Genomic DNA, 14,872 nt, shown 5'->3' on the forward strand with positions numbered 1-14,872 from the left:
TTCATAATAAAAAAATCAAAAATTAAAATTTACATTCATTTCCAAACAAGTCTCATGTCTTCATTTTTGTATAACTATATTGAATGTTTATATAACTTATTTTGTATATTTCACTTTTTTTTATAATAATTCAAACAATTGGTAAACATTCATAAGATAAAAAACGATAAAAATATAATATTTGGATTGACATTTCTTCCTCTTGTTCCACCCATAATATTGGATGTAAATTTGCGAGCTGAATTCCTTTATATTCTTTTAGTATTTTTATTATAAGCCGAGATTTCATATCTGATTTGGATATTGGGTCCAAAAGTTTTATCTATTGACAAAGTGTTCTCACAATTATGAAAAAGTGTCCCAAAAAAATTATGTTATTTCTCTAGCTGAATATTAATATATTAAATTCAAAGAAACATCTGTGTTATATTGATGTTGATTAATTCTTTCTCTTAGAACCGTATTTGAGAGTTTCATATCTCATACGACTCATCAATTATTTTGGTGTCTCGCTATCATATCTAACAGATGAGGTTTCACATCGATTTATCTCATTTTTTGGATTAACCAAAGAAGTTTATTACATGAATTTTAGCCGATTCTACTTATATCTGCCGATTCTACTTATATCTGCATTCATATGTATTTTCACCCATCTGAAAGTTGTTTTGGGTTCAATCTATAAGTATTACATCCTCATCAGTCGGCTAATGTGGTGATCAAAATCTGGAGGCGACAGAACAACCTCAATGACATGAAATTACCCGGAATACCCTTCAATAATAACACCATTTTAATTTAAATATAAATTAAATAAGTGATAATAAGGTTGATAGTGAGGCTCCACCTGTTTACGAGTATTGGTTCTCACGAAGGATTAATATTAAAGAGTTGTTTTTCCCAAGTCAAACCAAAGGGCATCCATGTCATTCAACCTTGTCAAATTTAGACCGGTGAATCAAATCCACCATCCGCTTTGCTGCCTTGATCCCAATGACCCATTCCTCCCGCAGCTCCTGCCGTTTATCCGGCCTAGATTTACCACCGCCGCGGTCTCCGCCGAAGTAATCACCGCTCCTCCATAGCCGCCACCTTAGTCCAAGGACATAATCGACCTTACTTCCACGTTACATTCCCAGTCCCAGATCCAACCCCGTCACCACCATCTTCAGACTCCGGGAATGGCTTCTTCGGAAGCCGATTCCCGCTTAAACCAAGTCGTCGTCCCTGCACTCGAAAAGATAATAAAGAACGCTTCTTGGCGGAAGCACTCCAAGCTCGCAGCGGAGTGTAAATCGCTTGTCGAACGCCTCACTTCACCGAATTCTAACCCTACCACACCAACTACCTCTCCCTCCGCCCTATCGGATACCGACTCGTCATCTCATCCTGGCGTCCTCTTAGAACTATCCCTATCTGATTCCGATCTCATTCTCAGCCCCATAATCAACGCGCTCTCTTCTAGTTACCTTAAAGTTTGCGAACCAGCTCTTGATGCAGTTCAGAAGTTGATTGCACATGGGTATTTACGTGGCGAGGCGGACCCAACTGGTGGCCCCGACGCCAAATTACTCTCCAAGTTGATCGACTCTGTGTGCAAATGCCACGATCTAGGGGATGAAAATGCGGAATTACTGGTGATCAAGACGTTTCTGTCCGCTGTGACTTCGGTCTCACTGAGAATTCATGGAGATTGCTTGCTGCAGGTGGTGAGGACTTGTTATGATATTTACTTGAGTAGTAAGAATGTGGTGAATCAAACTACTGCTAAGGCATCACTGGTCCAAATGCTGGTTATTGTGTTCCGGAGAATGGAGGCAGATTCATCTACCGTGCCATTGCAACCAATTGTAGTAGCAGAGCTCATGGAACCAATTGAAAAGGCAGACGTGGATGGTTCTATGACAGTGTTTGTTCAGGGTTTTATTACCAAGATAATGCAGGATATTGATGGGGTATTTAGTCCTAGTACGCCCAGTGCTGGCTTGGGATCAGCGGTTGGGGCACATGATGGGGCGTTTGAGACCAAGACATCGACTGTCGAGGGCACAAATCCGGCTGATTTGTTGGACTCAACGGATAAGGATATGCTGGACGCGAAGTATTGGGAGATCAGTATGTATAAGACAGCTCTAGAGGGAAGGAAAGGAGAGTTGGCGGATGGTGAGGGGGAAAGGGATGATGATTTGGAGGTTCAGATTGGTAACAAGTTGCGGAGGGATGCATTTTTGGTTTTCCGTGCTTTATGTAAGCTCTCGATGAAGACTCCTCCTAAAGATGCTGTAGCAGATCCTCAAGCAATGAAGGGAAAGATTGTGGCTTTGGAGTTGCTCAAGATTTTATTGGAGAATGCTGGTGCAATTTTTAGGACAAGTGAAAGGTATGGGAACTGCTGCATTATTTTAATTTGTTTTTACCAGAGCAAAACATCAATTTTTGCTCGTCAATCAATGAGTTCTGAAACCATTATCCTGTATGGTACGGTCAGTTGGTTATATATGCATGAATGATGAATTTATAGGCTATAGCTTGTGCAACTACTTGGCGTGCAAGTGACTAGTAAAAAAATTGGCATTGTTGTTATCAGGATTCAGGGGTAGTGATAGTTTCTGAAGATGCCGTAACAGAAAAAGAGTGTTATGTTTGCAAGATTAATTACTTATATTACAATGGTTTATTGGTCATAGAATAAACATACATGCCTCTTGCATTTATTGTCTGAAAATACGTGGGTAAATCCTAAGTGAATTTTACACCTTGATTCTCACTTGATACAATGTCTCAAGAGTGAGATCCCTTGTGCAATTTTCTGTTATATTGAGTATATGGTGATTTGACTTGGGGAAACAATTTGAGGTAGGACTCTCTGTATAATGGTCTTAAGTTCAAAATGCAATTATGTATTTTGCAAATTCCTCTTGCTTGCGTGAAAATAAGTTGCATTTGTAGTTGCAACACCGAGTTGTTAATATTGTTATGGTAGTTTAGTACCTATGATTAAACTGTTCATTACGTAGCTTATTGTCGAGAATTTTCTTCCATGCCACAAATATAATTGTGAACTAGTCTTGTCGGTTTAGAATCTCATGGTTACGCTCCAGAATCTTGTAAAATGCTATAAAATAATTTTTTTTTGCGGTGATGTTTAATCTTTATGCGGATGGATATAATGTTTAATCTTTTATGCGGATGGATATTTTATACCTGCTCAAAACTTATGATTAACAGTTCTCTTGACGTGGAGAGATACCTTTAATTCAACTGAAGTTCTCAGCATCTCTTCTACTCTTATTTTTTCTTAACAACTGTATAAATATTGTAAACAGAAGAACAATATAATGCCAGTTGTTTTCGCTCGCAATTTTTTCTCCTCCATGTGCTGCAAATTTCGTAAGGGTTCTTCTTTTTGTATCTCAATATGTCCTTTAATCTTCTAAACTGGATCCGGTAGAATTGAACATCATTCTTTGTTCTTTGCAATTAGTTAGCTACTGGCTTGATTGCTTGAACCATTTCATGCATGGGAAGAAGATACAATATAGTATTATCTTGCTCATTATAAATATATATTTTTGTGAAAGGATTAGTAAAATTTCTCCAGTTGCTGCAATACTTCCAACTAAGCTTGGCTGAACAATTGGAATGAGTCTAAAAGGCTTGTTCGAGAGCTACAACATTTAGAATAATTTAATTTGAGAGAAATTGTTCTGTTTTGTTGGATTTCTGTGTGAATTTGTCGTTTTCCATTGTTTGTTTCTTCTTTTTTGTGCAATTCATCAATACTATCATCAATTTGGTAGGACTCCTATGATTGAATGATATACTGATACTAGATCACTCTTCTTTTGCATGGCTTAGATTTTTTTCCTGATTAAATTGGCTGCTTTTCTTTAACGGTATTATTAATCATGCCAATCTGCTTTTTCTTATTGAACAGATTTTTAGATGCTATAAAGCAGTACTTGTGTCTGTCGCTGCTGAAGAACAGTGCTTCAACCCTTATGATCATTTTCCAGCTCTCTTGCTCAATATTCATAAGTCTTGTCTCTCGATTTAGAGCTGGTCTGAAGGCAGAAATTGGAGTCTTTTTCCCCATGATCGTGCTTAGAGTATTGGAAAATGTCGCGCAACCGAATTTTCAGCAAAAGATGACAGTGCTTCGGTTTCTAGAGAAGCTGTGTGCTGATTCACAGATCTTGATAGACATATTCCTTAACTATGATTGTGATGTTAATGCTTCAAATATATTCGAGAGGTTTGGTTTTTATTGTTTGTACGTTATTTCTCATGAATGTCTTTGCATTAATGCTCTTGAGTTTGTTATTGTACTTATTTACTTTAAGGTATAAGTGTCTGGGCATTCTTTATGGAACCTAAAATCTCTATATCTTTCTCCACTTTGTTGCGTATACCAGAATGGTCAATGGACTTCTTAAAACTGCTCAGGGGGTTCCACCTGGTGTTCCAACTACCCTCCAGCCTCCTCAAGATGTTACTATGAAACTAGAAGCTATGAAATGCTTGGTTGCTATTTTGAAGTGCATGGGTGACTGGATGAACAAACAATTACGCATTCCAGATTCTCGATCTGCGAGGAAATTTGAAACTGCTGACAACATTTCTGATCCTGGTATCTCGTTGGCGAATGGTAATATAGATGAGCCAAATGAAACGCCAGATAGTAATTCTGAAGCCTCCACTGAAGTTTCTGATGTTTCAACAATAGAGCAGCGCCGTGCATATAAACTTGAACTTCAGGTGCTCTTTAAATTATCCTTGTTTGATTAATTTGGTGGATAGTTTTATCTTCTGACAGTAAGGTGATCGCTGATGGAATCTAATTGTGACATGTATGACAGGAAGGCATCTCTCTTTTTAACCGTAAACCCAAAAAAGGTATTGAATTTCTTATCAATGCCAAAAAGTTGGGAAATTCGCCAGAGGAGATAGCAGTTTTTCTCAAGAATGCATCTGGTTTAGATAAAACTCTGATTGGTGATTATTTGGGTGAAAGAGAAGATTTATCTCTCAAAGTGATGCATGCATATGTGGATTCCTTTGATTTTCAAGGCATGGAGTTTGACGAAGCAATCAGGCTTTTCTTACAAGGCTTTAGACTGCCTGGTGAGGCACAGAAGATAGATCGTATTATGGAAAAGTTTGCTGAAAGGTACTGCAAGGGCAATCCTAAGGCCTTTACCAGTGCTGACACGGCTTATGTGCTTGCATACTCTGTTATACTGCTGAATACTGATGCTCATAATCCTATGGTCAAGAACAAGGTATTTTTTGTATGCTTGTAAAAATTTTATGATGGCGGAGATTTAACCTATTCTTCTTCATAATTTTTTATCATTTGTGTAGATGTCTGCTGAGGACTTTATACGGAACAATCGTGGGATTGATGATGGAAAAGACCTACCAGATGAGTACTTGAGATCATTATTCGAAAGAATATCAAAGAGTGAGATTAAAATGAAAGAAGATAATATGTCCATCCAACAGAAGCAATCTGTGAACCTAAACAGAGTACTAGGCTTAGACAGTATACTGAATATAGTGATCCGCAAGCGAGGGGAGGACAATATGGAAACTGGCGACCACCTCATGAGACACATGCAGGAACAATTTAAAGAAAAAGCTCGCAAATCCGAGTAAGATAAACTCTGAAATATTTTTCAGTCTAAAGGCTTGACCTGGTGCTTGACAATAAATAGCATGTTTGTTCTTTGGTTTGAGACGTTTTTTCCATTTTTCCCCTAATGTGTTATGTTCGTTCATTATCTTTGTTGGGAGATGTTGTCTGTGTAAATGGTCTTTCATATACATTTATCACAAAAGCATACTTGAAAACAATATCAAGATATTATTAAGGGAGCCTATAATTTGATGAATGGCTGCACTTGCTTTCTCGTTCATGATTGGGGAAATTTACAGTTTTTTTCTTAATTGTTTATAGGAACAATGATTGATATCACACTTCAATATATAATCTAGATTTATTTTAATGTTGATCTTGCATTGGCAACTTGTAGGTCAGTATATTATCCTGCAACAGATGTGGTGATCCTTAGATTCATGATTGAGGCATGTTGGGCTCCTGCTTTGGCTGCCTTCAGTGTTCCTCTAGACCAAAGCGATGATGAGGTTGTGATAGAACTATGCTTGGAAGGTTTTCGCAGTGCAATCTATGTTACTGCAGCTATGTCCATGAAAACTCACAGAGATGCTTTTGTGACATCATTAGCCAAGTTTACTTCCCTCCATTCACCTGCAGACATAAAACAAAAAAACATTAATGCAATCAAGGTAAGAATGTACTTCCTATGTGCCTATCGTATTTTGGTTTCTAAAGATAGTTATTCCCGAAGTCAAGAGTAGCTAGTTCCTGAATCCTTTTCCAATCTTTATTCTTTCCGAATAGTAATTAAAGTAATTTATGCTATTCAAGGTAATGGGTAACACTATTGTCCTGGTTTTATAAGTCTCCCTCCTCATCCCAAGGCACACAACAAAATCTTTCCCCAACCATTATTGTTTCCTGTGCTTTCTTCTCTTCTATGTTCATTTATGGATCCCTACAGGTTTTTTTAAGCTTTAACGGGTCTGATAGACTATGAAACTACTAGTCTGCTTTTGGTTGATTATAACCTATTGGTTTCTGCTCCGCTCCCTTTTGATATACCTATATTCTTATCCCCTCCTTCCTAATTAGGCACATATGCTCGTACAAAACGAAAAATTGCATGATTTCCAAATAGGCCGTACCTCCTATGACTACCTCTATTACATTGACTTACCTATCTTCATGGTGCACTACTCTGATTTTCAAGTGGGAGTATTTTGTGGTTGTGTTCAGTGACCATTTTCACCTTGCACTTCTGTATGTTGCCGGCTCTTAGACTCAAAGTTACTTTTCTGTTTTGAGTATCCACAGTCTCACTTTTGTATAGGCAGTTAATCTTAGTTTAAAAACACATCATTAATGCTGTGGAGACATTTGCAACAACTCTGATCCTTCAGTTAACTTTGTTTGACAGGCTATAGTTACAATAGCGGAGGAGGATGGTAATTACTTACAGGACGCCTGGGAGCATATTTTAACATGTGTTTCACGGTTTGAACATTTGTATCTCTTGGGCGAAGGTGCTCCACCAGATGCCACTTTCTTTGCCATTCCTCAGACTGACTTTGACAAATCTAAACAAACCAAATCTAATATTCTTCCTGTTCTGAGAAAGAAGGGTCCTGGGAAGATTCAGAATGCAGCTTCAGCTGTGAGAAGGGGTTCATATGATAGTGCTGGTATTGGTGGTAATGCTGCTGCTGGAATTACTTCGGAACAGATGAATAACTTGGTCTCTAACTTAAACTTGCTGGAACAAGTTGGTGAAGTAAACCGCATATTTACACGAAGCCAGAAGCTAAACAGTGAGGCAATAGTTGACTTTGTCAAGGCTCTGTGCAAAGTATCTATGGATGAATTGCGATCTACATCTGATCCGCGGGTTTTCAGCCTTACAAAGATTGTTGAAATTGCGTATGTTACTGTTACCTTTTTTCCTTCGTCGTTCTGAAGTTACTTCTGATAGAATTATATGATCAACTTCAAGCACTTTTTTTCCCGTTTTTGTCTTGTTGGCAACGCAAGTCATTGGTAATTTGTTTGTCTTTACAGGCATTATAACATGAACCGGATTAGGCTTGTTTGGTCAAAAATTTGGCAAGTACTCTCTGAGTTTTTTGTGACCATTGGCTGTTCGGAAAATCTTTCAATTGCAATATTTGCAATGGACTCTTTACGCCAGTTATCAATGAAATTTTTGGAGAGAGAAGAGTTAGCTAATTATAACTTCCAAAATGAGTTTATGAAGCCTTTTGTAATTGTGATGCGCAAAAGTAGAGCTGTTGAAATCAGAGAATTGATTGTGAGATGTGTTTCTCAAATGGTGTTGTCTCGTGTGAATAATGTCAAGTCAGGATGGAAGAGCATGTTCATGGTAATTAAGTTCTTTAATTGCTATTTTTTTTTGTTAATGCACTCTGTTTTGAATGTTTTTCCTGGCTCAAGAAGTTAGCTTCTTCTGATAATCTTCACTTTTGCAGGTCTTTACAACTGCCGCTTATGATGACCATAAGAACATTGTCCTTCTAGCCTTTGAAATAATTGAGAAAATCGTGCGAGACTATTTTCCTTATATAACCGAAACTGAGACAACCACTTTTACGGACTGTGTAAATTGCCTCATTGCATTCACCAATACTAGATTCAACAAAGACATTAGTCTTAATGCTATTGGTTTCCTCCGTTTCTGTGCTGCAAAACTTGCTGAAGGAGACATCGGCCAGGGAACTTCTGGAAAGGTCTCTGACTCTCCATCTTCGTCTGAGAAAGGAAAAGATAAAAAATTTGACCATGGAGAATCCGTAGAGAAAGTGGATCATCTCTATTTTTGGTTTCCTTTGTTGGCAGGTAGACAAACTGTTGTTTTTGTTGTTGATTATTTAATAAATGATCGAGGTCTTAACCCTCATCTGTTCTAACAGTTTCTCTTCTTCTGGTTATTCAAAATGAAATGCTAGTTTAGTTAAAATATTTGGCTCACCCTTTCTTCTCACTGCCTCACCAGGTTTATCTGAACTTGGCTTTGACCCAAGGCCTGAAATCAGGAAGAGTGCCTTGCAAGTACTTTTTGATACTTTACGCAATCATGGTCAACATTTTTCTCTACCCTTGTGGGAAAAGGTTTTTGAATCTGTCCTATTTAGAATCTTCGATGATGCTCGACATGCAATTGATCCATCTGGTGAAAACGCTTTAGGGCACCTGCGCAATGGTGACATGGAGGAACTTGATCAAGATGCATGGCTTTATGAGACGTGCACATTGGCTCTACAACTGGTTGTGGATCTTTTTGTTAATTTCTTTGAAACGGTCAATCCCCTTCTAAAAAAAGTGCTCATGTTATTGGTTAGTTTTATCAAACGACCTCATCAAAGCCTTGCTGGTATTGGTATTGCTGCTTTTGTTCGCTTAATGAGCAATGCTGGTGAACTGCTTAACGAAGACAAGTGGTTTGAGGTGGTTTCATCTCTCAAAGAAGCTGCTGAGGAAACACTTCCTGATTTTTCTTTTGCTCTTATTGAAGAAGGTAAAATATGGGGCAATAAAGAAGATTTGCATGGAAACAGCCATGATGAATATTCTGGGGCAATTACCTCGAACGATGATTCAGATAACTTGAGAAATCTCTTGCAAGTTGCTATATCAAACTGTCAGATGTAGGGCTGCCATTCAACTTTTATTGATACAGGTGGGTAACATTGCATTTAATTAAACTTGTTTTTTCCACTAAAAAATTGTGGCCGTTTGCTACACTAGCCTCTTGAAAACAGGGTCTTGCTAAAGTATAGCATTTTTCATTTGAAGTGGTACATAATGATTCATTTATTTTATAACTTCTGATAATAACTTTTCCATTTATCATGACAGGCGTTCATGGAGATTTATAATATGTATAGAGCTCAACTATCAGTTAAAAACACCGTTGTACTCTTCAATGCAGTCCACTCTCTGGCATCTCATGCTCACAAGATAAATAGCGATGCAGTTCTGCGGACAAAACTACTAGAATTCGGATCCCTGACACAAATGCAGGATCCTCCCCTGCTTCGCCTGGAGAATGAATCTTATCAAATATGTCTCACATTTCTGCAGAATCTTGTACTCGACCATCCTCCTAGTTATGAAGAGTCGGAGGTGGAATCTTACCTTGTTAACCTATGTCAAGAGGTCTTGAAGCTCTACATTGAAGTTGCACACTCGGTACAAATTCCCGATTCAATGCTCAACCAACACCCCCTCTGGATGATACCTCTAGGTTCGGGAAAACGGAGAGAATTGGCTGCACGTGCACCTGTCATTGTATCTACTCTACAGGCTATATGTAGCTTAGGAGATTCTTCATTTGAGAAGAACTTGTCTTGCTTCTTTCCCTTGCTTACGAGCTTGATTAGTTGCGAGCACGGGTCAAATGAGGTACAGTTAGCTCTAAGTGATGTGCTCAATTCATCGGTTGGGCCGGTGTTACTACGGTCATGTTGAGCTTTTGAAGACCTACAAGTTTTCTTGGAGATGTACGATACTTTTATGGAGTTCATTTTTTTTGTAATTTCTCTTTTACTTTATTGTTATTGTTTTGGAAAATATAGGATCACATTGTGTGTAAAGTTGGGTATTGGTTTTCTACATCCAGTGCTGTAGATGACCTTTTAATAGTTAAGCTTTAGGTTCTTATTTTGAACGGCGAGTTCAGTGTTGTAAGATAGTTTTGAGCATATCATACGTGGAGTAAATGTTTTATCCTTCAAGTGTCATTTAGCAAGCTGAAAGAACACTCACAAGCAACTGAAATGTGGCGCCGTGGCCTTCAAACACCATGGTTGTGGATATATAATTATTAAAAATTAAAATTTATATTCTATTTTATTTATTTATTTAGTTGGATATTATATATATTTCTAACTACGTAAATGTTATTATTTCTTATGTGGTGTGTCTATATATATATATATATATATATACACATTGAGAAAATGTCAATATTTTGGAAGATTATGTATTGGGAACCGACTTGCCTTCTCAAATGGTTGTATAATCAATTCCAAACAATAAATTGTGTGTCCAGTGTAGGAAAATTCGTAAATATAAATATAAACGACACTAAATTGCCGGCAATTTCACGGAATTGGACCTCTGCCTTCTTGCTTAATCGGTCTTTGCAAATATTCAATATTTTTGTGAGAAAATATCTCACATACACACATGTATGTAAATTTATTTTTATTTTGAGTTGGAAAGATCGAATTGAAAATATTTATTTATTTTTTTAATCAAGAAAGCATTTATTTTCATGCCCAAATAAATACATGCTAGCTAGACGGTCTAAGATATACAATTTTCATTTGATATTATCAACATCCGAACTGTTCTTCGTATTTTATCCTGTAACTCTCTCACGTTTCCCGACTTGGACAAATTCTTGCAACTATTCCTTCTCTCACAATTACTCAGCCATCATGCTACATTCCTTAAAAAGATGCTTAACTTCACCACTCAACCGATCAAGAAAACTTCTCCTGAACCTCAGTTTCTGCGGTGATTTCGGAACCTTGAAGAGAAGGAAAACCAAGAGACTATCTTCTGATTTAACTTCATCTTTCGCAGCCATGGAGATGTCATCCCAACTGCAACAAGTTTTCAAACTCATAGACACAAATGGAGATGGGAAGATATCACCGTTAGATCTCCAACAAGTGGTTTTGAGCTTGGGGGACGAGAACTCCATGGCTGCAATAGAATTAGCACAAGGGATGGTTAGAGAAATGGACTTCGACGGAGATGGCTTCGTGAGCCTTGATGAATTTATGAGAGTGATGCAAAATAGTAGTGAAAATGAAGATTCTGGATATGGGTTTTGCAAGGAGAGTAGTTTCATGGAAGTTTTCAGGGTTTTCGATGATGATAATAATGGCTTGATATCTGCTAGGGAGTTGCAAAGGGTTCTTGGAAGAGTAGGGTTCGGGAAATGCAGGATTAGGGAGTGTAGGAAGATGATCCAAGGAGTTGATAAAGACGGGGATGGATTTGTAAATTTCGACGAGTTCAAGTGTATGATGAGTGCTTGATATTAGTCTAGTAGGTCAAATTGTACCATTTTTGTTACTGTAATTTGCGTTTTTAATATCATTATTTCATCGTTGTCCAGTTGAATCCAAATTTATAATAATAAAATAAATCTGGCGCAATAAAACACGAGCATAATCATCTTTTTAGTATAAATCCTCCATTAGAACATAACCATAGATTCACGCATGTTCATTGTCTATCACATGCCTGCTTTACGGTCGCATTGTTGCTCGATCGTTTGGGCTCGAGTGGCCCCAGCAGCATGTGCACGGGCTCGTAAATGAAGGACATGGTCTTGCTATATATACGTAAAGCATTCACCACTTGGCTACCTTTCCGGCCAGTTGTGAAGTTGCTCTATCATAGTTTGGATGCAATTGGTTTTATAATATAATAACAATGGCTAATTACTCTTTGTTTTGCTGACCCAATACTCTTATAAAAAGAATTGGAAATTTTCACAGTTTACAGTACATAATCTAATTTTTGCAGTAGTTGATTTTTGAAGAAACGTGTCATATCTCGTGTATAGACTTTAGATCATGGCAAAAACTTATGTGAGACGGTCTCACGGGTCGTAATTGTGAGACGGATCTCTTATTTGGATCACCTATGAAAAGATATTACTTTTTATGCTAAGAGTATTACTTTTTATTGTGAATATGGATCGGGTCGACCCGTCTCACAGATTATTATCCGTGAGACGGTCTCAAATGAGACCCACTCTTAGATCATATAAAGTGAGTATTATTGATGTACATAACGCGAAGCCAGAGTTATTAAACTACATTGACTGAAATTTTAAACTATGAAATCCTTTAATTTTAAAATTGAGTTATATCAAGAAATTAAAGGGAGATCAGTATGATCAATGTACATGTGTGTCCACACGCGCGCACACACATACACATATAAACACACATATTTGTGTGTGTTTTCTTTTGTTATATCAGGTAATTCTTCATATACCACATAAATCATGATCAATGCCGGGTAACATGCATACTCTAATTTATAGAATAAAAATTATGAGAATACTTAAATTGTAAATTATTTGACAACAAAGGTTTTGTTTATTACAAAAATCGTAAACTATCTTACCTTATTTATAATTTTAAAAAATCTCCAATTACATACGTAATATTATATTATATTGATTAATTATTACTTATTTTCATTTATGAACAATCAAATCTCAAAAATGTAATTACGAAATACGTATATATATATAAAATATTGTTACCCTGCAAGTACAAATTTGTAACCATTTGATTAAAAAATATATGATTTGGTGAGAAGATAATCGAGAATCAGAATAGCAACAATTAACAAACCTCCTCCCGTACCGCCAACCTGCTTTTATTGGCTGTCAGTGGGGCACTCACCGAAAAAATACATATGTAGCAAAGAAAAACCCTAATAAGTGATGCATATACATAATAACTAGCGAACGACGTACACACGATGTGTATTATGTATATGAACCATGACCACGATTTAATAATTAGTGAACTATGTACATGATAAGTATGTAATATAACGACTATTACATATATAAATCACGATCATCAATACATTGAGTTGATTGATAAAATTTTGTTATAGTTTAAAATTATTATTTGGGTAACGATTATGAATTTTTATTAAATACGTAATTTGTATAGTTAATATGTAATTTTTTGAATTTTAGAATGAATTATATATTATAATTATGAGTAAATTATATAAAAAAATATTATTTATCTAAATGGATACGATATTTTCGTAAAAACTAACTGGTGTCACAAAGTCGGATCACTAATAGCCTCAACTTTTATATATATTATAGATAATTTAATGATCCAAATTTATACATCTACCCGACTCTATTACTACATATATATTGATTCCTACACTAATCATTTTATATTATATATATTAATTACATGAATGAATATATTCCATAAAATAACAACAACTATTTATAACACATCGATCTCTATAGTGCGCGCGCGCGCGCACGCACACACACACACACACACACATATATATAATATGTGTATATATATTACATTTCGAACTTTTGTTAAAACATCGCATATTACTGAAAACTAATTCCTAGTTGTTTTTATTATTTCTAAACAAGCTAGCTAGATTCCTAACTCCTAACTCAAACACAAACATCATACCATTCCACAAACAAAAAAAGGAAAAAGAAAAAGAAGAAGCCAATTTTCCATGTTAATCCAACTATTGAATTCAAATTAACACTAGATCGGATAGGTCTTTAATTAGTTTAATTCAATTATCAACTATTCAAATTTTCCCTCTTGTTGATTTCACTCTCACTTGATTTAATTAAAGGAATTTTTGCAGCACTTATAATAATTTTAGGTAGAATAATTTTACAACCAAAGATTTTGTTGAATGGAATTACTAAACTATATTTCACCAAAGAAAAAAATCAATTCATACTTATTGGAAAAGTTAGATAAATTTAGAGGAAATTTATTCAAACGTAGAAAAGGTTCTTTGAATAAATAGTCAAGTAGTCTTTAATATATTAATTATTAATAAGACAAATATATATATTGTTTATAAGTTATTATGCTTATACATTGTTTTATGAGCTTATAAATTGTATGATCTTATTTTAAAAATACTTATATATGATAATGAATTGTTATTGTTGTTAAAAAATTTATATTATAATCGAATTTATATTAAAATAATAATAATTATTATTATTGTACAATTGTATGTTTGAGATATTACGAAATATATTATGATAATTTGGCCTTTAACGCATATTCAAATAAATTTTAAGAAAAGGTAAGAGAACGATCAATACTTTTCAAAACAATTTAGAAACTGTCAAACAGCTTATTTTGACATTTTATAAGATATTTTTTGAAAATGTTACAAAACAAAATTTAAGTACTTATAAGTTTTGCCAAAGACACTCTAAGTTCTCCGAACAAAAGCATCAACTAGGAAAAAAATAATAATATCATTACCACTAAACGAAAGCAACTTTGGACCTTGTGCGACAAGCTTAATTGTCAATCTTATCTTTACAAACCATATTTTACCAAATAATTTAAAGGATTCTTTTTACCTTCCCCCATTAAATAATTGTGTTCATTAGCTAGCTAATCAATAGTGGGAGTTATTGGACCACACTATTAATTACTTTCATGTGAT

The 14,872-nt window shown here is 35.7% G+C and overlaps 2 protein-coding genes across 2 annotated transcripts; both read left to right on the top strand.

Annotated features, from left to right (window-relative positions):
• The first annotated feature begins 908 nt into the window (after nucleotides 1-908).
• Nucleotides 909-10,381, top strand: LOC140809436 (brefeldin A-inhibited guanine nucleotide-exchange protein 2-like). The gene is given in 12 exon segments (XM_073167057.1): nucleotides 909-2,380; nucleotides 3,938-4,255; nucleotides 4,416-4,758; nucleotides 4,860-5,282; nucleotides 5,365-5,654; nucleotides 6,036-6,309; nucleotides 7,041-7,540; nucleotides 7,679-8,000; nucleotides 8,107-8,473; nucleotides 8,631-9,274; nucleotides 9,276-9,314; nucleotides 9,494-10,381. Coding segments are annotated over 12 exon segments (5,331 nt in total). The 5' UTR covers nucleotides 909-1,181; the 3' UTR covers nucleotides 10,106-10,381.
• Nucleotides 10,382-11,079: 698 nt separating this feature from the next.
• LOC140810486 (probable calcium-binding protein CML18) lies at nucleotides 11,080-11,688 on the top strand. The gene has a single exon (XM_073168336.1). The coding sequence runs from the start codon at nucleotides 11,080-11,082 to the stop codon at nucleotides 11,686-11,688; it is 609 nt and encodes a 202-aa protein (XP_073024437.1).
• Nucleotides 11,689-14,872: the final 3,184 nt, after the last annotated feature.

Source organism: Primulina eburnea, chromosome 13 (genome assembly GCF_022965805.1).
Source record: "Primulina eburnea isolate SZY01 chromosome 13, ASM2296580v1, whole genome shotgun sequence".
Lineage (NCBI taxonomy): Eukaryota > Viridiplantae > Streptophyta > Magnoliopsida > Lamiales > Gesneriaceae > Primulina > Primulina eburnea.

Bases quoted from the DNA above. Each gene is read 5' to 3' on its own strand.
- LOC140810486 (XM_073168336.1), top strand. From the start codon at position 11,080: ATGCTACATTCCTTAAAAAGATGCTTAACTTCACCACTCAACCGATCA.